The sequence below is a fragment of the Desmodus rotundus genome, chromosome 1, assembly GCF_022682495.2.
Source record: "Desmodus rotundus isolate HL8 chromosome 1, HLdesRot8A.1, whole genome shotgun sequence".
NCBI lineage: Eukaryota > Metazoa > Chordata > Mammalia > Chiroptera > Phyllostomidae > Desmodus > Desmodus rotundus.
The window spans coordinates 4,586,335-4,613,592 of NC_071387.1; the positions used below are offsets into that span (position 1 = coordinate 4,586,335).

The 27,258-nt window shown below is 59.8% G+C and overlaps 1 protein-coding gene across 1 annotated transcript in view; it reads right to left on the reverse strand.

The window, feature by feature from the left end:
• Window positions 1-27,258, reverse strand: part of HMCN2 (hemicentin 2) — a 134,817-nt gene that overhangs the window by 33,489 nt on the left and 74,070 nt on the right. The window contains exons 37-66 of the mRNA XM_053919687.1: window positions 27,116-27,211; window positions 26,220-26,396; window positions 24,882-25,039; window positions 23,917-24,040; window positions 22,547-22,722; window positions 21,412-21,508; window positions 21,086-21,205; window positions 19,958-20,119; window positions 18,937-19,218; window positions 17,750-17,917; window positions 16,499-16,612; window positions 15,912-15,998; window positions 15,018-15,209; window positions 13,971-14,144; window positions 13,761-13,874; window positions 13,148-13,290; window positions 12,708-12,858; window positions 11,726-11,944; window positions 9,907-10,020; window positions 9,331-9,518; window positions 8,588-8,684; window positions 7,799-7,960; window positions 7,555-7,668; window positions 6,575-6,777; window positions 5,877-5,958; window positions 4,238-4,369; window positions 1,928-2,071; window positions 1,679-1,838; window positions 1,456-1,580; window positions 896-1,079 (exon numbers count right to left, since the gene is read on the reverse strand). Of these exons, the coding sequence (XP_053775662.1) occupies window positions 896-1,079; window positions 1,456-1,580; window positions 1,679-1,838; window positions 1,928-2,071; window positions 4,238-4,369; window positions 5,877-5,958; window positions 6,575-6,777; window positions 7,555-7,668; window positions 7,799-7,960; window positions 8,588-8,684; window positions 9,331-9,518; window positions 9,907-10,020; window positions 11,726-11,944; window positions 12,708-12,858; window positions 13,148-13,290; window positions 13,761-13,874; window positions 13,971-14,144; window positions 15,018-15,209; window positions 15,912-15,998; window positions 16,499-16,612; window positions 17,750-17,917; window positions 18,937-19,218; window positions 19,958-20,119; window positions 21,086-21,205; window positions 21,412-21,508; window positions 22,547-22,722; window positions 23,917-24,040; window positions 24,882-25,039; window positions 26,220-26,396; window positions 27,116-27,211 (4,459 nt within the window). The remainder of the gene's footprint in view (window positions 1-895; window positions 1,080-1,455; window positions 1,581-1,678; window positions 1,839-1,927; window positions 2,072-4,237; window positions 4,370-5,876; window positions 5,959-6,574; window positions 6,778-7,554; window positions 7,669-7,798; window positions 7,961-8,587; window positions 8,685-9,330; window positions 9,519-9,906; window positions 10,021-11,725; window positions 11,945-12,707; window positions 12,859-13,147; window positions 13,291-13,760; window positions 13,875-13,970; window positions 14,145-15,017; window positions 15,210-15,911; window positions 15,999-16,498; window positions 16,613-17,749; window positions 17,918-18,936; window positions 19,219-19,957; window positions 20,120-21,085; window positions 21,206-21,411; window positions 21,509-22,546; window positions 22,723-23,916; window positions 24,041-24,881; window positions 25,040-26,219; window positions 26,397-27,115; window positions 27,212-27,258) is intronic.

Genomic DNA, 27,258 nt, shown 5'->3' on the forward strand with positions numbered 1-27,258 from the left:
CATCCCCTCACCTTTATTTTTCAGAGCACATATCCCTTGTGAGATTTCACTGTTACATCTGTTTATTTCCCATCCTGCTCCCTTCCCAAAGCTGCAGGTGCAGGGGCTTTATCTTGCTCACGGCTCTATCTCGGTGCCCAGAACTACGCCTAGAACGGTAAACACCCATAAGTGTTGCTGAATGCATGAAGGCTTTGCTTGTGCACCTTCTTCCAGGAAGCCTCCCCTGATTTCCTCCACCGCAGGCCAGGCTGAGTCAGGTACAACCAGATGCCATCCCCTGGATCTATGCCTCCCCCGTTCATCTCTGGAGTTCCATTTGGGGGTGGGGTCCTCTCACTTTCCCCATCATAAAACTGTATGTTTATATTATTTTTATTCTGAAAAGCATGGAGTTGTGTCTTTAAGCCTGGAGCCACTTGAAAACAGAGTGGAGCTGCCCTGGCAGGGGCACTGCCGCGTACGTCCTTTGTCTCACATCTCTGGAATGTTAAAACCGGGCAAGATAACCTTTGGGCTGGGCCTGGGGCGACTTGTATCCCAAAGAGTTGTGACAGAAACAAGCAAGCAGTGACCACGACTACCAGACTGAAAAGCAAGATGACCGGTTAGAACCTATGTCGCCGTGCTTCAGCTTTCTGCGCCGACAGCAGCGCCCCCCCACTCCCTTCCCACAGACGCCCCTCGCCTTTGTCTCCTAGTCCCGACAGTGTCCGGGCTTCTGCCTGAGTCCGCGGGCCCTGAGTGGCTGTTGTCACTGATCTCAACAGATGCTTGTCACCGCTCACTCTGAACGCTTTTCCTTTTTAGGTTCACAAGCCCAGGCTGCCGGGAGGTACGTCTGCAGCCTGCCACGCGCTGGCCAGTGGGCACTGGCCAGCAGCTGCTCCCTTACCTGAGGATGCTGCCGGATCCGTGGAGGTGGGTGCGCTGGGAGAGTGGGAGGGGCAGGCCGTCCTTGAGCCAGCTCATGTGGATGGGTGGGGAGCCTCGGACAGGGCATGCCAGAGTCACCATCTCCCCTGTCCTGCGCACCAGGGGCCCTGCGCCCTCTGTCCCCTGCTCAATGGTGGGAGGCACTGGGGGTGGGAAGAGAGGAAAAAATGGGCAGTGAGGGGGCCTGGGGAGAGGAAGGGTCTTCTCCTAAGGAGGTTCCGGGAGGCAGCCCCAATGCCTAGACTTTTGCCACATTCCCCCAGGAAGGAATGAAGGCCGCTGCCCAAGGGCACATCTCCACTCCCCGCCCTGCGGTTCCCTTCCCATCATCCTGTCTCCCCAGGTCCCCCGCTGCACGCCTGAGCAGCGGTGTTCGGCCTCTAGTCAAGGACGGGGAGGAGGCCCAGAGAGGTCTCCCATGTCCTGCCCTCCAGATGCCCAGGGTGGGCCCGTGACCACCAGGTCGCTGCAGTCCCGGGACAGCGGGCCACCCGCCTCTCCACGCCCTGCGCTGCTCACCCAGCACGCTCACGGCGTGCAGCCTGGCGTCCTCCCCGGCCGTGTTGTGGGCCATGCAGGTGTAGGCACCCGAGTCTGCGGCCTTCAGGCCCTTCAGCACCAGGGAGCTGCCATCCAGGTAGAACCTGACTCAGGAAGGGCGAGGCAACAGCAGGTACGTGAGGGTCAGAGGGTGCTGCTGCCTGGGGTGGGGACAGGGCACAGGGCACAGGCCAGTCCTTACCGGAGGTGGGGGCCCATGTCCCGGCCCAGTGGGCTACCATCCTTCAGCCAGGTCACCTCTGGCGGTGGCTGCCCATCAGCCTCGCAGTCCAGCCGCACCTCCTGCCCCTCCAGGACGCTGTGCTCCTGCGTGGAACCTGAGCTCCGGATCCGGGGGGCCACTGCGGCAGGGGCTTCAGTGAGGCCCAGGGTGGTGGCAGGGGCTGGCATGGGGGTGGGACACTGGGAAGGGTGTGGGGCGAACACTCACCCAGCACAGCCACTATGAAGTCCTTGCGGGCCTCGGCCTGGGCATTCTTGGCCACGCAGGTGTAGGTACCAGCCTGGGCCAGCTGCAGGCGACTCATCTGGAGGCGGCCCCCACGGGAGACCACGCCACGCACCACGCTGCTCTCTGTGGGACAGAGGGACAGGCCAGCCTGTCACCTGCGGCCCTGCCACCCCAGGTACTGCATCTGGGCCAGACACAAAAGTCACGTGACTCCCTGACTCTGAGTATGGGCCTCCCAGCACCCACACTCACAGAGCTGGAAAGACCCCAAGAACCCCTGAATCACTCACTCCTTTCCTGTGTCCACAGGGAAACTGGGGCCCAGACAGAGGCAGGGCCTCCTCCGATCCGCACCGTGACCTTCCCCAGCCTGGTCTTTGTCCTTACCACCCTTCCCTATTTCCTTCCACCTGGACGTTTCTTCCCAAGTGTCTGGGACTCTGTCCTCTCTCTGTCACCTCTCAGGTCCACTCCACCTCCCACCTTCCCTCCAGCTGCACCCCGCCCCCTCCCACTGACCCAGCCTTCCGATCAAGGTGAAGCAGCTACTCACTGACCCTGACACAAGCCACCTAGGGGCTCCCCCTGGGGCTCAGCTCAGCTCAGCTGCATGCCCACCCCCAGCCTCTAATGCTCCCCATTCCCTCCCTCCAGCCGCGCCTCTGCCCCGAAGCCTTCTCTAACGCACCACCCAGCCTGATGTGTGCTTGCCCGTGCCATCTGTCCAGCCAGCCCTTCAACAGCAAACTGAACAACTAGGACATGTCCAACTGTGAGCTTGGGAACCGAAGATGAATAAGACAGTCCCCATCCTCAAGGAGCTCCCAGTGCATCCAAGACTCTGAACCAGGTGCAACCCTGTGGAATGCCCCTGGGAAGCCCCTGACGGAGCCAGGAGCCAGCCCGCAGCTCTTCCGGGGGACGTGAGTCTCAGCTGAGACTCGGGGGTGAGTGCGGATCACCCAGGTAGAAGTGGAGGCGGGCAGGGGCGTCAGGGTGGGCCTTTCAGGGAGGGAGCAGCATGCGCCAAGAGCTGGAGGCATCAGAGACCAGGGCCAGTGTGATCCCCGGGGAAGGAAAGCACACGCCACCCAAACACATGTACACAAATGGTCACCGCATGCTGGTCATCACAGCCGAAGGTGGGAGCCACCCAGGTGTCCACCAATTGGCACGTGGACAAATGGGATAGATCCACAAAATGGGATGTTCAGCCATAAAAAGAATGGAACAATAATTTAAATTTAACTTTAAAAATGAATGAAGAACCGACATGCTACAACATGAATGCACCTGGAAAGCAGGATGCTGAGTGGAAGAAGCCAGTCAGTCGCCCAAGGCCACACGCTGTGTGACCCTGTTTACATGGGCTGTGCAGAAGAGGCAAATCCATAGAGACAGCCCCCTAGGGCTGGCCGGAGGAGTTGGGGGGAATGGGAAGTGAAGGGTAGTGGGTATGGGTTTTCACTTGGGGGATAAAAATGTTCTAAAATTAATTGTGGGGATGGTCTGTGAATATACTAGAAATTATTGAGTTACATGCCTTAAATGGGTAACTTGTATACTGTGCAAATTGTATCACAATAAGGCTGTTATCGGGGGGCACAAGAATGTGTGTGAGGAGCCAGGATGGTTTGTGCAGAGCAGGCAGTGGGCAGCGGGCAGCGGGCAGCCGGAGGTGGGCTGGCCTCTGGCCCCACAGGCTGTGGTGCTGAGGACTACAGCCACGAGAGGACTTTGACAAATGAGCCACTCAGCTGTACTTTGAGGTCCCGTCTGCCCTGCATGGAGCCTGTATCGGAGGCATGGGGTGGGCCCTGGAGACCAGGGTGGGGCGGCTGCCCTGGCCCAGGAGGGACGGTGGTGGCTGGAACCAGAAAGGGTGTGGGTGGAAAGCAGTGGGTGGCCCCGGAGGTGTCTACCCGCCCACAAGAGCAGGGGGCTTCTGGCTGACAGCTGGGTGGAGAGAGGCAGAGAGGGGCCAAGAACAAGGCCTGAATGGGGTGACCAACAGCTGGGCCAGGACGCAACTGAGCTATGGGAGGAAGAGTGGTTTAGGGGCCAATGCCAGGCCCAGGGCTGGGCCAGCTAGGTGCTCAGCGCCCACCCTGCATTTCTGTCTTGGTTGCTGACTGTGGCACAAACCCAAGGAGCCTCAGTGCCCCCATGAGACCAGTTTCCAATGTCTGGATTTCCAGGCCGACAACTCCCTTCAGCTTTCTCTGTCCCTTTGTGAAAGAAAAGAGAGTATTTAGCACTAAAAAGGTAAGAAGGACCCAATGCACTCACCAACAGGCATTCTGTCCTTCAGCCAAGTGACAGTGGGGGCAGGGACACCAGTCACATCACAGGTCAGGACCAGGGGACTCCCAGCCACCTGGCTCACTGTCTCCGTCCTGGGGTTCTCAAACACTGGCGGCACTGCAGGAGAAAAGCCAGATTCTTGGAATCTTAAGACTCTGCCCTCCCTTCCTCCCTCTCAGGCAGATCTGGGGTGTTGAAGAAAGCCCTTCTCTGTGGCTAGGAGTTGACATTTTACGCTTTGCCATTGATGGAGATGTGCATTGCTTTATTCACAAATAGAACCAGCAGCTGGCTGTTTCAAAACACCTACAAAGCAGCGTCCAGGAAGGGTCCACTTAGACCAAGGATGGTAAATGCATGGCTCACCCACCAGCAGTTCTTAGCCTATGCCAGGACAGACATCACTAATCAATCCCAGCACTATGCCAGGAGGAAGTCATGCAGCCACTACCAGTGGAACAGAGACAGCTGTGCTGAGGATGAAATGCCTTTGCCCTCAGGGACCAGACATTCCCCCCTGCCCACTGTTCACCGAGGCAGCCTTCAGGAGAAGGGGCTGTGGGCTTTCAGCAAGCATGGTATCAATCATTTTTAACAATGGTGTTCAATGTGGCTCGGGGTCTGACCCTTCCACGGCTGGCCTGGGGAGGAGGCTACTGCTTTGCCATTCGTGGCCAACAGCTGGTGTCCTCCCAACCTGTCCCCTCCATCTCGCACAGCAAATTTAGCTGAGCGCAGTCACTCAGGTAGAAACAACATTTCCCAGCTGCCCCTGCAGCTTGGTGTGGCCAGCTGCCGAAGTCCTCAACAAGTGGGATACAACAGAGGGAAGAATTCTACTTCTGCTCTTTTCTGCTTACTGGGGGCAGGGACAGGATGCAACACGTCCCAGTTTCAACCGCATGGACACGGGCAACACCCCAGGGGATAGGAGAGCAGCAAGACGGAAGGACCCCGAGCCACTAGATTTCCATATGGAGCCCTCACCTCTGGGTTTATGGGTGAGAGAGATAAATTTCTCTCTCATTTAATCCACTGTATTTGGGGGTCTTTCTGTTACGCAGCTGAGTTTATACCCTAACTGACATGACATCTGACCCTGAGAAAATGTGGCCAAGGCTCCATCGCTTGCTTCCCTAGCCAGCTCCTACAAGCTCCCCTCACGCCCAGCTGGAGCCACACCCAATCAAAAGCCATCTATGTTCCAGCCTTGGGCTGAGGGGACAGGCCTCTCAGGGCTCAAGGCAGAGGTGACGTGGCCCTAGGCCACCCCTGTGTCTGATCTCTGAGGGTACCCGTCACAGTGCTCACATGCCAGGTCCTGTGCCTGGCACCTTATGGACACGAGTCCCCGCAGGCCATCGATCGAGGCTTCCCGGGTGCCTAGCGGGCGGGTGCAGCATTTAGCTTCTTTTACGGAAGATGTGCCTGAGGCTCAGGGGGAGTCACTCCACGGAGACCCCCACGGCAAGTCTTGTCCCAATCTTGCTCCTTTCAATTCCAGATCTGTCCCCTCGACACCCAGCACCCCGCCTCTGCCCAGCCACTGCCCTTCCCATCCTTGGCAGCCCCATGCACTGCTAAGGATTCCAAGGCCATGCTCGCAGGCTGGTCCCCAGCTTACCCTGGACAGTGAGGATGAACGTCCGCATGGCCTCTCCAGCCACGTTGTTGACTTTACAGCTGTACAGACCTTTATCTGACACCTGGGACAGAGACAGCCCGTGGTGACTGTGTGCCCGGGGCTGGGCTCACCCAGGTCCCAGCACCTTGCAGAGCAGGGACGCTCCATATGTGCCAATCCTGCTTGGGAAGTCAAGGGCAAGCCTCTGGCCTTCCCCGAGCTTCAAGAGGCAGGAGGGCCCACAGCAGGCGAGTACACAGGTGCCAGACCCTACCCTTTCCAAGTCTGGAAGAAAGGGCCCCCTTGCTGCAGGGATTGAGCCGAGCCGGGTGGGAGGAGGCCAGGATGCATTTTGGAAGGAGGAGCAAATACCCGCAAATGCTGTTAGAGTCTAATCCACACAGGGGCGGGGGGAGCAGAACTCACTCCCAGCGAGTCAGAACCATACAGCCTGGGAAAGCTTCTAGATCCTGGGACACTGAGGCAGATGGCGAGGAAGGGACCCACCCAAGGGTGTTCTGTGGGTCAGTGTGGAGCCTTGTGCCCTTCCCACTCTCCAGCCCTCGAGGCTGCTATTCACCGCCTGGGCTTGGGGTCTTGCAGGCTGATGCGGCAGCAGCCCCCATCCCGTGCCCACCAGGACCAGGAGGTGACATTGCATGGCCTCCCATGGCCGCCCACACCACTGGGTTGCTCACCTGGGTATCCAGGATCTCCAGCCTCTGTCCACCCTGCAGAATCTGGGTCCGCTGCGCTGGCACCAGGGGCTGCCTGTCCTTGTACCAGGTCACGGCTGGCTCAGGGAGTGAGTCTGCCTCACAGCTCAGAACCGCCTTGTCCCCTGCCTTCACCAGAAGCCTATCCTGGGGGATTCTGGGAGCTTGCCTGAAGGTGGGGGGTACTGGAGCAGGGGACAAGCAGAGTAAGGGGCTGTCTGTGGCCCTCCCCATGTCCTCCCAGCCCCAGCCACAGGAAGCAGCCTATAGGCCCACACGGGTTACATGGCAGACCCCACCCTGGGGGATGGCACAGACCCAGGGAGTCAGAGGAATAGACTTGCTGGGTGACCTGGGGAAAGCCTCCTGTCCTCTCTGGGCCTCAGCCTCCTGGATGGGGCAGTGCTCTGGCCCTCCAGGGCTGTTTCCTATGAAGGGCAGGCCCTGGCTGTGTTCCAACCCCCTGTGGGGGTCCCCAGAGCCCCCTGTCCCTCCAGTAAGCCAATGCTGAAGCCCCGCTCCCAACTGTGAGCGCACAGGACCCTGTTCGTCACATGGTAGGTAAACACAGGCAAACGAACGAACCATCCCTGGGGCTAGAACAAACCTTCCCGTGTATCCTGGCTCATGACCTCTTAGAGCCCAGCCACATCGAGAGCCTCTCGATCAATCAGGCTGGGGAAGGGCCCTTCCTCTCCTCAACACAAGGGCTCACTGGGCACCAGGCACAGGGCTAAGCTCTCACGTACCATCATTTAGTCCTTATACTAACTGCCACCTACAGATGCCAGACCTGAGCCTCAGAGAGGGGGCGTGATTTGCCCAAGGTCACAGAGCAAACCCAAGTGTGTCCAACTCTACAGACCCCACCTCCGCCACTGTGCTGCCTGAGGGGTGTGGGGCTGAGGGCTGACTGAGGGAGCAGAGGACAGTGCGGGGCGGCAGGGACAGACAGGACGTACCCAGCACACGGAGCTGCACCAGCTTCTGGTCTCGGCCGGCGGCATTGAGGGCCTCACACGTGTACATCCCCGAGTCCGAGGGCTGTGCCCGGGCCAGCTGCAGCGTGTGGGTGCCTGACGTAGGGGGTTGGGAGTCAGCCCCTTGCACCAGCAAATGCCCAGGCCCACACCCCCAACCCTAACTCCCTCACAGACTCCCAGTCCTGCCCCCACAGAGCTGGACCCCAAGCCTCAGTTTACCCACCAGGCAGGAGGAAGACCTCTTCTCCAAGGGAGAGGGCCCGGCTGTCCTTGTACCAAGTGACCTCGGGGCTCGGGTGAGCGTGCACATCACAGGGGAGGGAGATGCTGCTATTGAGGATGGCTGTGACCTGCTCCGAGTTCTGGCCTGCAATTCGTGGTGGGACTGTCCCCGTGGCCACCAGGGTAAAGAAAGACACTTGAGAAGGCACTCTGGCAGGGGAGCAGAGAGCTGCCGAGTGAGACCCGGGGCCTGAGCCGGCTCCTGGTGCTTCACCGGGGCGTCCTCAACAACGCCGTGCACAGCCCCTATTTGCCCGAGGGCTTGCAGACCAGACAGGGAGAGTCACCTTTCTGAGGCCACTCGTGATCTCTCTGAGCGTCCCCATAGCTGTGAGATCGGGCTAACCTCCCAGCTCTACTGGAAGGGGTCAGCCCCATGCTAGGTACACAGTAAGGGCTTAATAATGGTGCTGTAAGGCCTCAGAAGAGCCGTTCCCTGCCCATCTCTAAAGTTGCTTAAAATCCTCGGGGGCTGGCCTTCAGTGACTAGGCTCCCCAGTGCTCTCTGTGGCTGGTGCCAGGCCCAGCCCCCTAACCTCTGGGGGCAGCCCCAGGGCCTAGGACCCAGGAAGCACCAAGGTGGTGCCCCTTGGGGAGGGGCAAGGTACTGTGTCCGCCTGCATGTTAACTCACAGAGCAGGGTGGGGGGCGGGGGTGGCAGGCGGGCTCAGAGCCCCAGCCCCTCCTCGGCTGGGGAACCCGAGGGGGCCGCCAGCTCAGCCCAGCTCACCTTGCACCCTGAGCGTGAAGAGCTTCTCCGCAGAGCCCGCTGGGTTCTCGGCCACACACATGTAGCTGGCAGCGTCGGCCACCTCTGCCGTGGAAACCTGTGGGTGCAGGGACATGGCGCCGGGCAATGCCATGGGCCTGCGGCTCTGGTCCCCGCCCCCCAAGGACCACTGGGAGGGATCCCTCCCACCATACCAGGCACGGCGGGCACCCAGAGGAGACCCTCAGAAGGCCACGTTTGTCCACACAGGGTGCCACTGTCGGGCACACGCACCCCATGTCCATCTAGAGCTTTCTGTGACATTCTGGACGGGACTGTCAGGCTGGGGCTGGTGACTCCCTACAGCAAATGACATGGTGACAACAGTCTCCCCCAGCCCCAACAGGGGCTGCTCTACGCTGTGTTGGGGCCTGGGGGTCCTGAGCAGCGGTGTCTGGCTCCTGGGTGGCCAAGGCCACTACCCGAGGTCCTAGGTGCTGGGGGTGGCTCTGTGACTGGTGGCATTCATGTGCATTCTTCTCAGATGTCACCAGGACTTCCAGGTGCCATGTGTGGCCCTGGGCCTGCCAGCGAAGCCCACCGTGGTGACTGAGTTCCATAATTTGATAGGTGGAACGAAATCCCTGGTGCCCCTGCATGCTCGTGGGCAAAGGGCATGAGAACGACAGCTCCTGGGCTCCCGCACAAGCAGTGCTGGGTTGAAGCAACTGCTGCCTTTAGCCCGAGTCAGGGGACGCGCTGACCTGCAAGACCTGCCCGTCGTCTAGGACCTGCCGCCGTGGGCTCGACGAGAAAGGCAGCCCGTTCTGGAGCCACGAGATGGTGGGCGCGGGGTTGCCCAGGGCTGGGCACTGTAGGCTGACGGTGCTGCTGGCATTGACGGTCACCTCCTCCACCAGCTCCTCCGTGTCACCCAGGATCACAGGTGGGGCTGGGGTGGGGGAGAGGAGGGTGAGGAGCAGGCAGCTCCCAGGACAAGTCCCTGGGGGTGGGGGGAAGGTGTGGAGGTGACAGCAGCGCGTGGTGCCAGGCACTGGCTGGGGCTCCTTGTGCCCTGCTCAAGCCCTGATGCAGCTAAGGAATCTGGAGCACAGAGAGGGCTATGAATTGCCAAGGTCACACAGCAAGGAAGCAGCTCACCTGGGGTTGGAACCCAGTCCTGTCTAGTTTCAGAGCCCAAGCTCATGACCCCTAGGTTGTCAACCTCCAAATACTGCCAGACTGAACATGCTCTCCACCACAACCCCCTTTAAGAGGGGCCCGCATAGGGCCTGCAGACCTGAGACACCCCCACCCCCAGCCTCCAGGCCACCACTCACTCAGCACCATCAGCTCGTAGTGCAGCCAGTCCTCGCCCACCTCGTTGGAGGCCTTGCACGAGTACCTCCCGGCATCCTCTGCGCGTACCAGGGGGATCTGCAGGACCCGGCCTCCTGCAGGGACAGAGGACAGGGGCCTGAGCACAGGGGCCTGAGCAAAGGTGAACAGCCCAGCTCCTTCCTCTAGGAGGGACCTGGGACACATCACCAGCACCCCCTGCTGCCTCATCTGTGAAGTGGAGAGGACTGCCTGGCCTGCCCAGTTCATGGGGCCAGGGGCAAACAAAGCCCAGGAAGGCTGCTGTGTGCCAGGCCCGGCCGAGCATTTTCCTGCTCTCAGACTCTGTGCTGCACACACTCCCATCTTACAGATGGAAAAACTGAGGCTTCCCGAGGGTGCCCAGTGGTGCCACCTGAGCCCAGCTCCTCGATGAGGACAGGGGAGGGCCAGCCAGCTGCGCAGAAGCTCTTAGGAGGCAAAGAGGCAGCAAGGTCTGTGGTGGTTGAGGGTGGGGGCTCCTGGGTGGGGGGGTTGTCACCTGGGATCTGTGACCCAGAGCCAACCAGGACCAGCCAGACCCTGGCATCTTTGGGGGGCTGCAACTGGTCTCTGGCAGGGGCCAGGTTAGGGTCACTATGTGCTCATATGCTGGCCCAGGCTGTGGGGGCTGGTGACTAGGATTGGAACCAGGGGCTCACTGTATGTAGAGCCAAGGGACAGTGTCATGATTAGGGAGGGTGTGGCCACACTCGGGGTCACTTTTGTGCTCAGGATTAGGAGTCAGTGGCCAGGGTCAGAGGTCGATGGTGGGGTTGGCGGTTCATGGCTAGGTCTGGGGGTCAGTGGCTGTGGCTGGGGTTAGGTGGGTGGCTGGGATTAATCTACAATCAGAGTCGGAGCCAGGGACCAGAATATGATTGAGTTCACTGTGTACCCAGGATCTGGGTCGGTGTCCAGGGCAGAGGGCAAGCCAAGTGTCCAGGGGTTTGTGACAGGAGCAAACAGCTTTCAGTAAGCGTTCTCTGCCAGATCTCCAAGAGGCCCCTTTCTTTTGCAAGAGCCAAAGTACAAACCCTGCAATGACCCTGCCCGTCGGCATGCCCCACTCTGTGCGACCCACCTCATCTTTCCACCCCCCACCCCCACCACAGGCCCAAGCCTGGCGGGACACGGGGCCAACCCTAAGCCAGAGACCACCGAGTCCCTGGTCTGAGACACTGCAGCGCTCTGTGCCTGGAACTTCTGCCAGTTCCGGTCGGGCCTGGGGCGGCCGCCCGGGGAAGCCAGGCCTTTCGGAGCCCTACACCAGAGCCTTTTCATTCAAAATCCTCCACACACACACCAAAAAAAAAAAAGAAAAAAGAAAAAAAAAAAGAAAAGAAAAATCCTAAAATAAAAGTGTTGTTTTAAAAAACAAAATCACCTTAGATAAATATTTAAAGTTGTAAAAAATACAAGTCACATGAACCATGACCTTGGACCCCAGGGTGCTCCTGAGCCCAGGGAGAGGTCCTTCCACTTTGGGGGTCATGAGATGCTAACACAGAAGCGGCTCCCCCTCCCAGAAGGGCGACAGCTTCAGCCAATTATTTTCATACACTGCAGACCTTGACCCCCAGAGAGCATCTAGTCCAGGTTTGCAAAAGGCAGCTAAGGCCCAGAGTGGCCCCAGGCCCTGCCCCAGGTCACACAGCAAGCAGCACCTAGGAGAGCCCTGAGGACCTGTGGAAGGGCCACCGAGGGGACCTGCTCCAATGCCATTGGGGCCTGGGTCCCTGCTTGCAAGCGTCCCAACCTCTCAGTGCAGCCCCGGCCTACCCTGCAGAACAGACACCCCGTCTGCGGCCGAGAGGGGCCGGTCCCCCCGGTACCAGGTCAGCTCCGGGGGTGGGACTGCGTTGGTGTCACAGTACAGGTATGCGGGGCTGTTCTCCACAATCTCCTGGTATTCTGTCACCTGGCCCCGGGCCTCCTCTTCCTGGGACGGGCTTTCGAAGGCTGTGCTGGCATGGCCCACCTTCAGGAACATGGGGGGCACTGGGGGCAGGGATGACAAAGCCGTTATGAGTCGTTCTGACACAAAGCTGAGGGACGAGCCAATCTCATGGGTCAAAGCACTTTTAAAATTCACTCATTCCTTCAACTGGTGTTTCTGTTTGTTTTTTAAAGATTTTATTTATTTATTTTTAGAGAAAAGGGAAGGGAAGGGGGTAGAAAGAGGGAGAGAAACCTCAATGTGTGGTTGCCTCTTGCACGCCCCCTACTGGGGACCTAGGCCGCAATCCAGGCATGCGCCCTGACTGGGAATCAAACCAGTGACCCTTTGGTTCACAGGCCAGCACTTAAGCCACTGAGCTGCACCAGCCAGGGCCCTTCAACTAGTGTTTATTGAGCAATTACTACACTGGGCACCAGAAAAAAGTTCCTGCCCTCTGACACACATGTCTAATGGACACAAAAAGGCTTCTTGCGATGGGGCGATATTTTTCAGGGGAGGAAGCCAGGTACTGAGCTTTAGCCAGCATGTTTATCAGACACAGAGGCATAAAGTCACAGGCTCTTAGAACTGGGGGGTCGAATCAAGGCCACCTGATTCAATCACCCCATTGTACAAAGGCAAGACTAAGGCCTGGGGGCGGGGCCCAGACGTGCCAGACGGTGGTGAGAAAGGGGGCAGGCAGCCCAGAGCAGAGCCCTCCTGCCAGGCTGCTCCAGGAGCAGGCACTCCCTACCCTCAGCCATGCCGCCCCGCCCACGCCCCGGCCCGTGCCCCCACCAGGCCCTGCTGGCCCCCACACACCCTGGATGAGCACGTTGAAGTCCTGGTCATCCTCGCCAGCCACGTTGGTGGCCACGCACAGGTACCGCCCGGAATCGGAGACCTGCGTGGGCTGGATCTGAAGCAGCCGCCCTTCACCCAAGATGCGGAGCCGCTCGTTGGGGGTCACGGGCTGGGGGAGGGAAAGAGGGGGAGGAGGTATCACAAATGCAGGGGTACCCAGACAAGTGTTCTTAGATTTTAATAAAGTTTTAAAAATACAGCAAAATGATAGTTTCTAAACCAAATCCGTATAACTTAAAAACCGGAAGAGAATTAAACGGGTGAATGTAGAACTTTATGAGACTCGTTCCCTATACAGAGTAGGGTTCCCTATCAACACTAAAGGGGGAGGCAGGGCCAGGCCAGCTCTGGGGGCCCCGGGGAGAGCACCCGAGGCTGCTCGGGGTTCCCAAGCTCACCCGTCCATCCTTGTACCAGCTGATGGCAGGTGGGGGTGCGGCCCAGGACTCACACTCCAGGGTCAAGGTGCTGTTGACCTTGGTCCTCACTTCCTTCACAGCGACCTCCCCCAAGGAGTCGTCTTTGGAGATGGAGGGGGGGACTGAAAAGCACAAGGGGGTCTGAGCAGCAGGCCCCGGGCAGGGGCGCTGGGGCACTGCGCTCACCCTGGTACAGGGGACAGGGATGGGGGTGGGGTGTCACTTAGGGGCGACAGTGTTTGTTAGCAACAATTACAGGGCAGGGCCGGTCTGAAGCAGGGGGATTCCTGGGGTGACCTCGGGGGTGCCAGGTCTCAGGCTGTGGAGCCTCTGGTCACATCAGAGCAGAAAGAAGCCAGGACTGCAGAGAGTCTGGGCCTCCACGTGGCCCAAGTCCTAACTCACGGTCCCCTCCTCCTAGTGTCCGTGACCCTAATGTGGAATGAGGCAGCCAGCCCGGCTGCCTGGAGACTGTCAGAGGAGATGAGCCCCACGAAAGTGGTCCGGTGTCCAGCATAGCCCAGGAGCCGGAATCCCAGCCTCCCGAGCAGCCTCGGCCCATGCGGCCAGAACCCCAGAGGCCCCGACTCACTGACAACTTCCACGTGGTAGTTCTTCATGGCCTCCCCGAGCTCATTGGTGACCACGCAGGTGTACTGGCCCGCATCCTCCTTCTGGGCGTTCAAGATCTGCAGCCCGTGGGTGCCTGCTTGCAGGGAGGGCCCGGGGTCACCCTTAGGCATGACTCAGGTTCACCAGTCCCTTCCTCTGACCCCGCACTCCTCCCTGCAGCGGGCTTCACCTGGGAGCAGCTGGATGTTGTTCGAGGCCTCAAAGGGTGATCCGTCCTTCATCCAGGTGATGGTGGGGGAGGGGAAGGCCAGCGCCTCACAGATCAGAGAAATGGGGTTGTTGATGGTCACGGTCACCTCCTCGTCCGCACTGTCCTCGCCCGCCCCCAGGATGGTGGGAACCACTGTGACAGGAGGTCGGGAGGGTGCTTGTGAGCCGGCAGCCCCGACCCTGGGCCTGAGCACCCAGCACAGACTCACACCCTGCTGCTTACCTGCCAGGCTCCTGCGGTTTGCATTACCCAGCGGGAAACTGAGGCTCCAAGGAGCCCAGGCAGAGGTAGCCAGGCTTGAGTTCCAGCCTGGGTGGCCCAGAGCGCCAGCTCTCCCCCACTATGCAAGACCATAGGGGGAGCTGGGCAACTTCTGCTCACTTTCCCCAATAGCCTCTGCCCACCCAGAGAGCATCTACGAATTTAACCAGAGCCCTCTGAATTCTGTTCGTTTCCAAGCCGTGTGACTCCCAGTGGAAGGTCGGGTGGGGTGGTGGAGTGGAGTTTTGTTCCCCCCTGAGCAGAGCAGCTTGGCTCTCACTGGTTCTAAAAGTTCCTCTCTCGGATGCTGCAGGGGACTCTCCACTCCAGCACTGGCACTGCGAGAAGCAGGTTGTTCGGGACCAGTCTCTGTCCCTCTTGTTTTCTAACCCGTTTCTCCAGCCTAACCAGGCGGTTGGTGCTGCACGGCCCTCGGGAAACAGACGGCCTGGAAGGAGTCATGTCATCTCCCCAGGCCACAGGGCTTCATCAGTGACATGGGGACAAGCACGGCACCCAACTCCTGGGGCTGTTGTGAAGTTTCAACCAATTAGGCCTGTCCAAATGCCTGGCCTATGATAAACCACCAGCCACTAGAGCTGCTATTATTATGTTGTTGTTGAACTTGGAGAGGTGCAAGGAAGAATAGCAGGGAACTTTGTGGGAAGACGTCTGCAGGAGCTGGTCGGCTCGGTTCTCCCTCCCGCTGGCACCCAGTGCGGCCAGGAGGCGCCCAGCACTCACCCAGGACACTCAGCTGGAAATGTTTGGTCTTTTCCCCCACAGCATTGGCTGCGATGCAGGTGTAGTGGCCGGCACTAGACAGGTTGGCCTGGACGACCTGCAGAAGGGCTCCATCTGGAGAAACGTAGTAGGTGTCTCCTCCGGCCAGGGGTTGGCCATCTTTGAACCACGTGACCTTGGGCTGTGGGTGGCCTGCAGGCAGAGGAGAGAGGCAGGTAAGACAGTTCAGCAGGATCTGAACAGGCTGCAGCAGAGGTCAGAAGGTGCTCCAGGGAGGGGTACGTGACATGGGTTCTCCATCTCAGTCCAGAGGCCCATGCAGCAGGGCAAGACATAGAACCAGCCACCAGGCCTGGCCGGGGCCTTTACCCAAGTGGCTTGACTGCCTTTTCCTTACTGAGGAGTGGGCAGAGATGGCTTAGTACAGACAGAAGAAAGACAAGTTATTCCATCCATCCCCCCATCCATCCATCTTCCCCTACCCATTCATCCACCCATCTACCCATCTTCATCCACCCATCTACCCACCTTCATCCACCCACCCATCCATCCATCCATCCACCCATCTACCCACCCATACATCCATCCATCCAAAAGTAAATACATACATACACCTATCCGTCCACCATCCATCCTTCTATCCCAACCCACAAGCACTAATCGGAGCCTGCTATTCCAGGCATTGGGAGAACCATGGTGACAAGGTAGATCTTGGGTCCTCAAGGAGCTCAGAGCCCAGCTGGGGCGCAAAGATGTCACAAGGCCACTGTGGACCAGTGCGGTCAGTGCTGTGATGGAGAGCAGAGGGGCTGGGGACAGGCAGGCCAGATCCCCAGCCCCCTGTTTCTGAAGCTGCCTTGTCACCCTACTCCCAGCCGCCAGGTGTGGCCTTACCTGTGGCATTGCACATCAGGTGGGCCGTCTGTCCCTCAGGGACCTTGATAGCCTCCTCCAGGTCCTCGTTCTCAATACTGGGAGGAACTGGGAGAGCAGGGAGACAGCCGGTTACTAACCAGGTTGGCTCACTCGGCTGAACCAACCCACCAAGCAGGACACCAACAGCCCACGGCGTTGTGCTTCAGGTCCCTGTGCCTTGGTTTCCTCTCCCCTCGTGCCGCTTCCACAGGGCCGTGAGCTTAACAAAACTTCACTGCTGGCTGAGGGGAGTACCAGGGCTTCTGGAAGAAGGCCCTGATTGAGGCAGGCAGTTTGGGAGGCGCTAAAAATATTTTCTCCCTTCCACATGGGATTAGTTCCTGCTGTTTCAGAAAGTTCCATGGCAACCCCCTCAGAGCGGAGGTTGCTGATGAGGTGAAAAAACCCCAAAACACAAATAAACGAAGACAAAAAACAAGCTTTTGCCTCTCCCTTCTTCCTGGGCCAGGCCCCCTGCTACAGCAAGAGCCCTTCGCCCCCTATCCCATGAGCTCCCAGGCAGGAGGAAAAGGAACTGTGAGCTAGGGACGCGGGGCTGGACGTACCCAGGACCTCCACGCTGAAGTTCCTCCGCACCTCCCCAGCTGAGTTGCTTGCCAGGCACGAGTAGAGGCCTCTGTCCCACTCCTGTATCCGGGTCATCTTCAGCATCCAGCCGCCTGGGCAGGGGGGAGAGCGGGCTCTAGGCATGGCCCTGAGCAGCCTCTGTCCCAAGCTGAGCCCGGGCTGGCCCCCAGGAACAGGAGTGTGCCAGGCATCATAATGAGACGTGTATGCGTCTACCTCCCCCAGTGCTCCATTCCTCAGATGGGGAAACAGAGACCCAGAAGGGCAAACAGGTGGGTGAGGCCTCTTAGACATTACACACGCACCGGGGTAAGCCTGAGGTGCCATTGGAAGGAGAAGGACCTGCCACCTGGCTGGCCCCACTTCTGCGGACTGGCTGGGGCTAAAGGGATAGCACTGGGCCTGGCCCAGGTCAGACCGCCTTACTGCTCTGATGGAGCCTGTAAGATGGCACCTTCCTCCAAGGACCTGCCGGAGGTGAACCAGCTCCTCTCAGAGGAGACCAGGGATCTTCTAAGACCGGCCCAGGGAAGGCACAGGTGCAGCAACATTAGGCCACTGCTGCTCCTGGACCGGGCAGACATCACTAGTCAATCACCGCTCTCCCTTCCCAGCTCATCACAAGGCATCAGGCCACCCCCGCCCTGTGCTCCGAGGCCATGCGCCGGACGCTTATTTGCCGTCCTAGCTTTACAATAATGGGAACACCCCTGTGGGAAGGAATTGATGGGTCACTGAGGGTGAACCTCAGGGGGCCTGGAAGTCCTTGCGAGATTTGGATGGGACACTGCCTCTTGGGCCTCAGTTTCCCCACTTGTGTGCCAGCCAAGAACCGTGGCAAACCAACTTTGCGAGGAGGAAGAATACTCAGAGCGAAGGTGCTTAGGTCACGGTCTCCAGAGGTTTGTTACCGCGCGGCGGGAGGCTCTGCCAGGGCCGTGAGAACCTTCGCTGGGGGCTTATCAGAGCCTTCACTCTGTCCTCGGTCCCTGTGCGTCTCTAGGAGGGGAGCGGGGCAGGAGGCCTGTTTCCACACTTGTTTAAATCTAACATTTTTCCTGGAGCCCACCACTCGGCCGGTGTTTGGGGAGGCCTCTTAGGGGACTGACAGCTACAATGTTTAGGCCTACCTGGCAGGTCAGGGTCAGAGGTCTCGGGTGTGTGGTAAACAGGGACAGAAGCAAATGGCCAGACCTCATCCCCAGATACCCCCCTGGCTGGCTCCTTACCTGCCAACAGGTAGGTGTCCTCCCCAAGGCTGACGGGCTCCTCCCCTCGGAACCAGCGGACCCCCGGGAGTGGGACGCCTGTGGCTTCACAGAGCAGTGTCAAGGGGCTGTGCAAGGCAGCGGTGACGTTGGTCAATGGGTCTGAGTCTCCGATGAACTCCGGGGGCACTAGACACAGAGAAGCAGCTTCATTCAGGGTGTAGACGGGACTGTATGCTTCTTCCCTGACCCCCCACTGCCTCCTGGGGGTCCCCACCCCCCAATCAGGACAGGCTGAGGAGCAGAAGGGACAGAATCAGAGCTGCTCCCACTGAAAGGAGTGCGAGGCAGCCAGAGGCCGGGCTTTGGCATCCAGCAGGCACCGTGGGCCTCCATTTCCCCAGTCCCTCAGAGGGAGGCCAGGAGGATGGATGTGGGTAAAGTGCTCAGCACAGTGCCCTGGCGGAGACAGAGCCAAGCAAGGAGACAGGGACTAGACAAAGGTGACACAGACGCCTCCCCAGACCAAAACTCAGAGTCCCCTGGTCCTCTGCGGGTCTGACACGTCTGTTCCCGAAGGAGGCCACCCCTCTCAGGCCAGGAAGAGCAGGCTGAGCAGGGCCTCCCTAAACCAACCCCTGCCCATCTCTCCCACCTTCTCTCTTACCACGCCCCGCTTGTGCCCTGAGGCATACAGTAGGAACTTAATAAGATATTGAAATCACGAGGCTGATCTAGCTACCCTGAATGTGCCACCCTCTGGGCCTCTGTGGAGCCTGTTCCCTCTGCCTGGCATTTCTGCCCTCACGCCGGCACCTGGTCGGCTCCCACTCTGCTCTTCCGTTGCAGCTGGCAGGCCACCTCCTACAGGAGGCTGCCCGACTGCCGATACACGACAGGGCTCAGGCTCCTGAATCCCCTCATCATGTGTAAGCCACGCAGGAGAAAGACTGCTTATTTCCCCAGTGCCCGGAACAGAGCAGGGGAACAGTAAGTGAGGGAGAGAGGCGGGAAAGAGGGCAGGGCAAGCAGGGCTGTGTGAAGCCATTCCTGACTTAAGAGCAGTGTGGCCAGCTTTCCCCAACAGCCCGCCCTCCCTGGGGGTCTGCCTCCTGGGACAACAGGGCGTGAGATAGAACTGGCCTTGCCTTCTCCAATCCACCCCGCTGCCCTGGCATGCCCTCCTCCGGCAGGCTGCCGGTCCTCACCCAGCACCGACAGCACAAACTGCCTCTTGGCCCTCCCAGCCACATTCTCAGCCACGCAGCTGTAGCGTCCAGCGTGGGCAGCCTGTGCCCGCTCCACGTGCAGGCTCTGACCCTGGTTCTGCAGCCGCAGGCCCGGCTCAGCCCCCACTGGCTGGCCGTCCCGTTCCCAGGTCACCCTGGGCAGGGGTTTCCCTGTGACGTTGCATTCCAGAGTGACCTCCCCGTCCTGGACCACGGAGACCTGTGCGTGGGGCTCCCGAGGGCCAGCGATCTGAGGGGGAGCTGGGGTGGAGAGAAAGCTGCTGTGGCTGCTGGGCACCAAGCACTCACATGGGGCCCCAGGCTGGCCTGTGCTCCCCACTGCCACTCACTGGCCGTGTGACCTTGGCCAGATGGCCTCACCTCTCTGGGCCTCCACTTTCCATCCTTATAATGGGGTCACAACAGTATCTCACCCTCTCCCCGACCCAGGAATCCCGGGGAGGGCCTGCCGTGTGGAAAGCGAGCTCACAGCACAGCCTGTAAGATCGGTGGGTGGTTTCCTCCCTCAGAAGCAGGGGTTTCCTGGGGCTTAGACAGTCGCTGGGGCAGGTATTCCCCACGAAATGCTGTTCTTGGTTTTATTTTCCAGAATGGTTTTTATAAGACTGAGATATTCCATCACTGCAGGACAAGCAGCTGGAGACAGGTCTCCATTATGGGTCTCAGCTTCAGAGAAATTGTACACTTCTTTCAGTTTCCAGCTGTTTCCAGCTGTGTTTTTCCCTCTGGACCTGGGGCTGCTGGGGGCCGTGCTGCCCTGCAGGCCCAGGTCAGGAGCTGCAGGAAGCTCCCTGGGAGGGGCAGTTAATAAAATGCCGCTGGTCTAACAGAGGCCACAGAAAGTATTCTCATGATCGCTATTGCTGTCCTGGTGTGGATTCTGAGGGTGGGGTCTCCCCAGCCAGGGTACCTGGCTGTCCCTCCACTCTACCCCCCTGCTCAGCCCCTCCTGCCTGGTTCAGGTCCCCCCACAGCTCACCATGCACCTCCAGCTGCAGGGCCTGGCTGCTGTTTCCTGCCACATTGCTGCACTCACAGGTGTACTCGCCCTCCTGGGCTGGCTGGACCGGGCCCAGGTACAGAAGCCGCCCCACTGCTGACACCTGCTCGAGGCTGGACCCCTCTCCGGGGACCGGGTGACCTGGATGCAGCAAAAAAAAGCTGTTGGTTCCCAGTCCTTTCACCTGGAACGTCTGTCCTCCCAGTACCCTGGCTGACTCCTGCCCATCCTTCGGGTGTCCACCTAGACATCGCCTCTGCCAGGAAACCCTCCTTGAGCACCAGACCTGATCCTCGCACCCTGCTGAACTCTCGCAACCCCTGAGCTTCTCCCCATCACACAGATTTATCTGCAGGCATCTGTCTGAACCCCAGCCCAGCGTGGGCCACCTGAGATACCCTGCCTCACTCCACAGGGGTCCTTAGAGGCTCAGGGCCCAGCGCACAGCAGGCCTCAGTGAAGGCTACTGAATGAATGACCCTTCCATGGCCTAAGGGTGGAGACCAAGCGGTGGGTACACCCGGCAGCAGGAAGGACTTAGTGAGCCTCAGGCTGCATTGAACACCAACTCCCCTCACCCTGCACCTGTTTGTACAGGAGCAGCCCTCCAGGCTGGGGGCGGGGCTCCAGTGGCCACCTGGCCATGCTTCCTCCCTCTGACACTCCCTTCTCTGCCCTGGGGAACTACCTCCACCTGATGTCTTCTCTGAGCTACACCACCTACCTCTGACCTCCCACTAGACATCTCACTAGGTGTCTAAATCATCTCAAAACTAACATGCCCCGCACTCGGGGTCTGCCCCGCAGACCTGCCCCATGGCCTCTCGTACTCGGTGACAGTGGCGCCTTGCTCCTGACCATCAGGCCAAATCCCCGTCCACTGAGCTCCTCCGCCTTTCCAGTCCCCTCTCTGCCCAGTCAGGAACTCACCCTGCACCAGGAGGCTGCTCCCTGCCCTTGCCGGGTGCCCCCACGCCAGAGCCTAGCTGAGATGAACTGAGTGGGGGTGGGGGTACTGGGTACGGAGGTGACACTTCTCTCAGCCCTTCTCTGCTCAGACCCCAAGTCTGCTGGGAGCCCCGGCCCCTTCCCAGGCAGCAACCCTACCGTCCTTCCTCCAGGTGATCTTGGGGAAAGGGACACCCTGACATTCGCAGGACAGCCTGGTAGGGTGCCCTTCAGTCACAGTCAGGGTGCGGGGCTCCGTCGAGGGGAACACTGGAGGAACTAAGAGAAGAAAGGGTGTGAGGTGGGCAGCAGGCTGGGGGGGCTCGGTGGATGGAGGGACAGGATTGGAGAGGGCTGTGCCCTGGGATCCAGTCCCCGCAGCACATCCCTAGGGCGCGTGGGGGGGGGGGTGGCCAGCCTGCGGGGGGGAGGGGATGGTGGTGGCAGTGGAGGTGGAGCCCCCACCCAGCCCAGGAGACCCTCACCCCAGACGTTGAGATTGTAGTGTTTCTCTGAGCGGCCCGCCTGGTTCAGCGCCTCACAGGTATAGCGGCCTGCGTCCCACACCTTTGCTCTGTCCACCTGGCCGGAAGCAACATGACCCATCAGTGGGGGCAGCACAGAGATGGGGTCACCCTGGACAGACCCTGTGACTATGGGCATGTCACTTCACCTCACGTGTCCCAACCGCCCCACCTGGAACCTGGGGGTGACGATAGCACCCTCGGCAGCCCCCACACCATGAAGTTTCCAGAAGCTGGTGACAGCGGGGGTCTGCCATGGGCTGGGTACACGGGGTGCATGGGCCAGGCTCCCTGCCCAGCCTCACCCCACTTCACAGCCACAGCCCAGGGGAGAAGGTAGAGAACGAAGAGGGTGGGGTGGAGGGGACCCTGTCCTCAGCGTCAGATCCTGATGCGGTACGTGACAGCCGAGGCTGAGGGGGGAAGGGAAGGAGAGGCAGGTGCTCCAGGCAGAGGGAACCAAACAGGTGTGCAGAGTTGGGACTGATCATCTCATAAGGGGCAGAGGGGGTGGAAGGGGGAGGGGCAGGCTGGAGCAGTGGGAGGGTCTCCCAACAGCAGGCGCAGTGCCTCCCCTCCCCTAGCGGACTGGACGCGGACACACTGTTCTCTGGGGGAGGCCAGGACCTCACAGGCCTCCTTCCCTGAGAATTCTCCCAGCCACCCCAGAAGAAAGGTACCAGCATGCTTGCAGGTGAGAGACCCAAGGCCCAGTGTGGTCAGGACATTTCCTAAGGTGGCCCAGCCAGGAGGAGGCGGAGCTGAAATTTAAATCCAGGCTGATTCCTTGTTGGACCCCAGTTACCCCCTGCCTTGCTGGGCCAGAGGACCGATCAAGGGACTTAAATGCCCAGAGGTGAGGAGGCTTTGGAACAGGGAGTGACAGAAGGAGAGCTGAGGGCTAGGAGCACTGAGGGATTTGGCTGGAAGCTGCTATGACAGGTCGGCAGCACGTGTCTGGGTGTCAGGTCTGGAGCGGCCTGCGGGGCACACACAGCTGAACTGCACCTCAGGGGGGTACCCACAGCCCCTGCCCTGCCTGCGGCCCACCCCACTCTCAATGGAGGCTTCACCGTAGGCCTTTGTGGCCACATACCTCCAGCAGGGCCTTGTCTGCAGAGAAGCGGACTCCCGGTCTTGGCTCCAGGGGATGGCCGTCCTTCCGCCAGCTCAGCACGGGAGGGGGCACGGCGTGGCTCTGGCACTCCAGGGCCACTGACTCGTTGGCCACGACGGACACGTTCAGCTCTTCTCCGAGGATGTGGGGGGGCACTTTGTGGGGGGAAGGTTGTGGGCAGGAGAGGGGCCATCTCAGCTGGTGGGCAGGACCAGCAGCAGGGAGCAGCCGCTGTCAGGATGAGGCCCGCGCCAGAGCTGCAGGCCCCTTATCCCCCCGGGACACCCCTCAGAGCCGAGGAGGGCAGTGGACAGTGACAGCGGCGCTGTCCCGGGTTGACTGCACCTCAGTTGAACCTAATCTAGGGCGTCACCACCAAGGGACAGTGGGTGAAAGGCACGCGGATTTCTCCGTATTATCTCTTACAACTGCAAGTGAACCTACACTTATCTCAAAATCGTTTTAAAATTAGTAAGGTTTTTATTTTTAAAAATGTTTTATAAAAGAAGCCTCCCCCACCCCCCCGTGAGGTGTAGGGGTCAGGAAGGCAGGGTCCAGAGTCAGAGCCCTTGGCCATAGTCCCGAGTCCTAGCACTGGGTCACCGTGTGAGACCCGGGAGATGGTACCCAGCCTCCCCACGCACAGTGAAGGCAGCCGCCGGGGGCCACAGGTGGGTCAGTGCGGGGACACAGGTGGCTGGGCCCTGGGACACACGGTGCCCGTTAAGTATGGCCTTGACCTCAGCAACAGGAAAGAAAGAGCTGGAACGGAACGCTGCCTCCACCCTCCCACAGGGCTCCCCATTTCCCAGAGTTCCCTCCTGCACCCCCAGAGAGTCCCACAAAATCCCGTACAAGGGAATCTTAAAACAAGAGTGACAGTGACTGAGTTCTCCGTGTGTGGCGAACCCCGTGACACCCTTTGGTGTGGGTGCCATCTTCGCCCATTTCACAGACGAAGAAGTAGAGGCCCAGAGAAGCAACGTGCCTGGCCCGAGGTCACGGAGCTAGGACGTGGTGGAGGCAGGGTTTGAACCGCAGGTCCATACCCTACCCACCGCCCCACACCGCCTTTCCCAAACAGGCTGTCACCCCCACTTGACCCAGGGCAGTGGCCACGTCCTATTCCCCACTCTTGGCCATGGGCCCCTCCTACTCCATTGTGCTGCTACCTGTTCCCTGAACGTGGATTCACCTGGCTGCCCCCTGTCCTCACTGGGGGAGCTCACACTCCGACAGACCCCCACACGGGGTCAGCTGCAGTCTCAGGCTGGCACGTCTCACACCCCCAGCCCCACCGTCTTGAGTGGCTGGCCTGGACCCAGCGGCCTCCGGGGCCTGACACTCACCGTGGACATGCAGGACGACGTCCCGGCGATCCTCGCCCACTGCGCTCACGGCCACACAGGAGTAGCTGCCAGAGTCGGAGACCCGGGCACTGGCCAGTGTGAGGACACGGCCGCCGGGCAAGACCTGCGCCCCCGGAAGGAAGTGCATGTGAGGCTGTGCACTTCAGGGGCCAGCGCCCACACCCTCTCAAGCTGGCCCTGCAGCTGGGCACGCCTGGCAGCCTGCTCCAGACCCCCAGAGCCCCTGGCACAAGGGAACCAGGAGCTGTACTGGGACTCAAGATCTCTGCTGGCCGGTGGGCCATTCCATCGGCCCTCGGAAGGGTCGTCTAGAACTTTGCTGTGGCTACTGGGCCCTTCACTCAGGGCTGGTCGGTCCCCGGGTGTGACACACACAGATCATAGTTAGTACAGAAGAAGAAGGTATCGGAAAAAGTTAATCATGTTCTATGTTGATCACGTGATGAAATGATACTTTTGGAATACACTGGATTAACTAAAATGTATTATTAAAGTTGGTTTCACCTGTTTCTTCTTGCTCATTTTTTTTAAATGCAGCTACTAGGAAAAAATGTTTTCTTTATCCTCACTTGAAGACATTTTTTCATTGCTCTCAGAGAGAGATGAAGGAAGAGAGAGAAACATTGATTGGCTGCCTTCCGGAGCATCCTGAGCCGTGACCTTTGGGTCACAGGATGATGCTCCACCCACGGAGCCTCACCGGCCAGGGCTCAGCTGCTGGAAGATTTTAAACCACGTGTATGGCTGGCACTTGCGCAGCGTGTTGTGTTTCTGGGGCCACGCTCGAGACTCTCCACTTAGCAGTCCGCCTTCCTCCCTCCTGCCAACCACCCTGAGTGACCACTGCTGCCCCCTCCCCTTGCAGCTCCCAGGGCCTGGCCTCTGCTCCCAGCACCTCCTGAGGTAGCGGGGAGGTGAGCTGGGGGCCGCCCAGCCCGACTGACCTGGAGGCCGAAGGTCCCTGCAGTGGCCACGGGGTTTCCATCCTTCAGCCACATCAGAGTGGGGCTGGGTCTGCCGGTGGCATTACAGGTGAGCCGCACGGGGGCGCCAAGCAGCACGGGGCCTGACAGGTGGGGCGGCAGCGTGATGCGCGGAGGTACTGCAGGGCGGGGTGACACAGAGCACAGGGTGAGCCCCACACGGGGCATGAGGGGAGGCCCTGGCGGGGCACCCCACAGGCCACACGAGAGAGCACAGGGACAGCCACTCCCTGTGCGGGCACCACTGCACGGCTGCTCCTCTCATCCTTCCAGAGCCAGCAGGAGGCCTCTACAGATAGTAAACGGAGGCCCGGGGAGGGCCAGGCCCCTGCCCAGGGCTGACCAGAGAGGCAGTGGCAGACGCAGCCCCTGAAGTGGGGCCTCTGGTCAGGTACCACGGGGATAGTGTGAGCGGGCTTTGTTTTCCAACTCGGAGGCACCAACCAAACCCTGTCCTACACAGCCCCTCGTGGACAGAAGACAACACAGGTGTATCTGAGAGACACAAGCCAGGCCGCCCAGGGCTCCTGCCAGCTGCCCACTGCTCTTAGGATAAAGGCCTGGCCCCTCCAGCTCCCATCTGGCCGCCAGCACCACCCTGGCCCCTCTCCGCCTCGCTCTGTGAGCTCCAGGCCCCCAGGCTCCTCCTTTCGGTTCCTCAAACTCCCCAGGTCTCTGGGTAGGAGGCCTCTATCCAGGCACGCAGCTCTCAGACAGGCCTCCCAGCCTCCCCAGGCCAGGTGAGTGCCCGGGCCCAGGCACAGCTGTACCTTACCTGTGCTAGCTCCTGTCACACGGTCAGGACACAGTACTTTGGGTAACTAATTACTGTTTGCTTCACTAGCAGAAGGCTCCTGGGGGGGTCTGTTTTTTGGGGGCTGCAGCACCATGGTTTGCCCCAGAGCATGTCCTTAATAGATGTGGTTGGACAGAAGATGGAGAGAAGGGGAATGAAGGTGGAATGCATGGGTGGGTGGGTGGGTGGGTGGACGGATGGATGGTTAGCTGGGTGGTTGAATGGGCAATCAGATGGATGGCCGTATCCGTGGGTAGGTAGTTGGGTACTTCCATGCAAGGAGAGAAGGCTGGATGGATGGATGGCTATTGAATGGATGGGAGGATAGATGAGTGAGTAATGGGTGAAAGAAGGAAGGAAAAAAGGGTGGATGAATAGACGGATGGATGATGGATGGATGATAGATGGATGGATGGATGGATGGATGGATGAGTAGACTGACAGATAAACGGATGGAAGATAACTTCTTGGACAAGGACCCCTTTAGTCCCAGAGCAGCTCACCGTTGACCCTCAGGCCATACTGCAGCTCTGTGTGACCTGCCACGTTGGACGCCACACAGCGGTAGCTCCCAGCATCAGAGAGTTGGGCCCTCTCAATGAGGAGAACTCTGCCGTCGGCTGACACCGTGACTCCCTTCCGGGCCGAGACAGGCTGGCGGCCCTTGAACCAGGAGATGTCTGGGGAGAGAAGAGAGATGCAGGGGGTCCTGCCAGCCCTTCCGTGCCTGTGCGATGGGCAGTGTTGTCTGAGACGGTGCCAAGGGCAGAGAGGAAGTGCCAGGGGGCGGAGGCTGGGGCAGCCGGAAGCAAGGAGAGTCAAAGCCAGCCTGGCCCCCTCACGACCTCCTTTAGAAGGGAACCTGGTGCACCCCAAAACAGCAGACTCGTAACTATGGACCGGTTGTATCTCCAGCTTCCTGACATCCTGCCAGCACCCATCCCAGAACTTAACAGGGCATTTGCCCCCATGGGATGGGGCAATGACCCCCAGGGCTCACTACATCAGGCAAACCTGGGTGGGCCCTCCTCCTGGGCCCGGCCTGTCTGCCAAACACTCACACGCAGCCCCAAGCTCCCAGCCCTTTCCTCACTCTGGTCTGGAGAAGAGGCCAAGGCCCTTGCCCCCAGCTCCAGGGCAGCCCTGGGAAGTCACACCTCTGAACAGAAGCCCTGCAGGTTTGCCCCAGGCACCGGCGCAAAGGCCCTGGGCCCTGGTGGTGCCCGGCACATACTGGGCACTGGGTGAACAGCTGCTGAGAAGGAAGAGAGGGAAACGCAAGAAACAGGGACAAGAGCCTGCTGACTTCCTCCTGTTCTGTCCACAGCCAGAGTGGGGCCTGGAGCCCTGGCCAGCCTCATTAGATGGGACCTGGGGCCGGCTGCAGGCAGGGTCTTACCTGGAGGGGGCACGCCCGAAGCCAGACACTCCAAGGTCACTGAGGCATTTTCTAGCACTGCCTTGTTGGCCGGGCCCGGCTCAATGTTGGGGGGCACTGGGGGAGACAAGGAGCGCCCTCAGTGGGTGTGGCTCCAGTAGGCC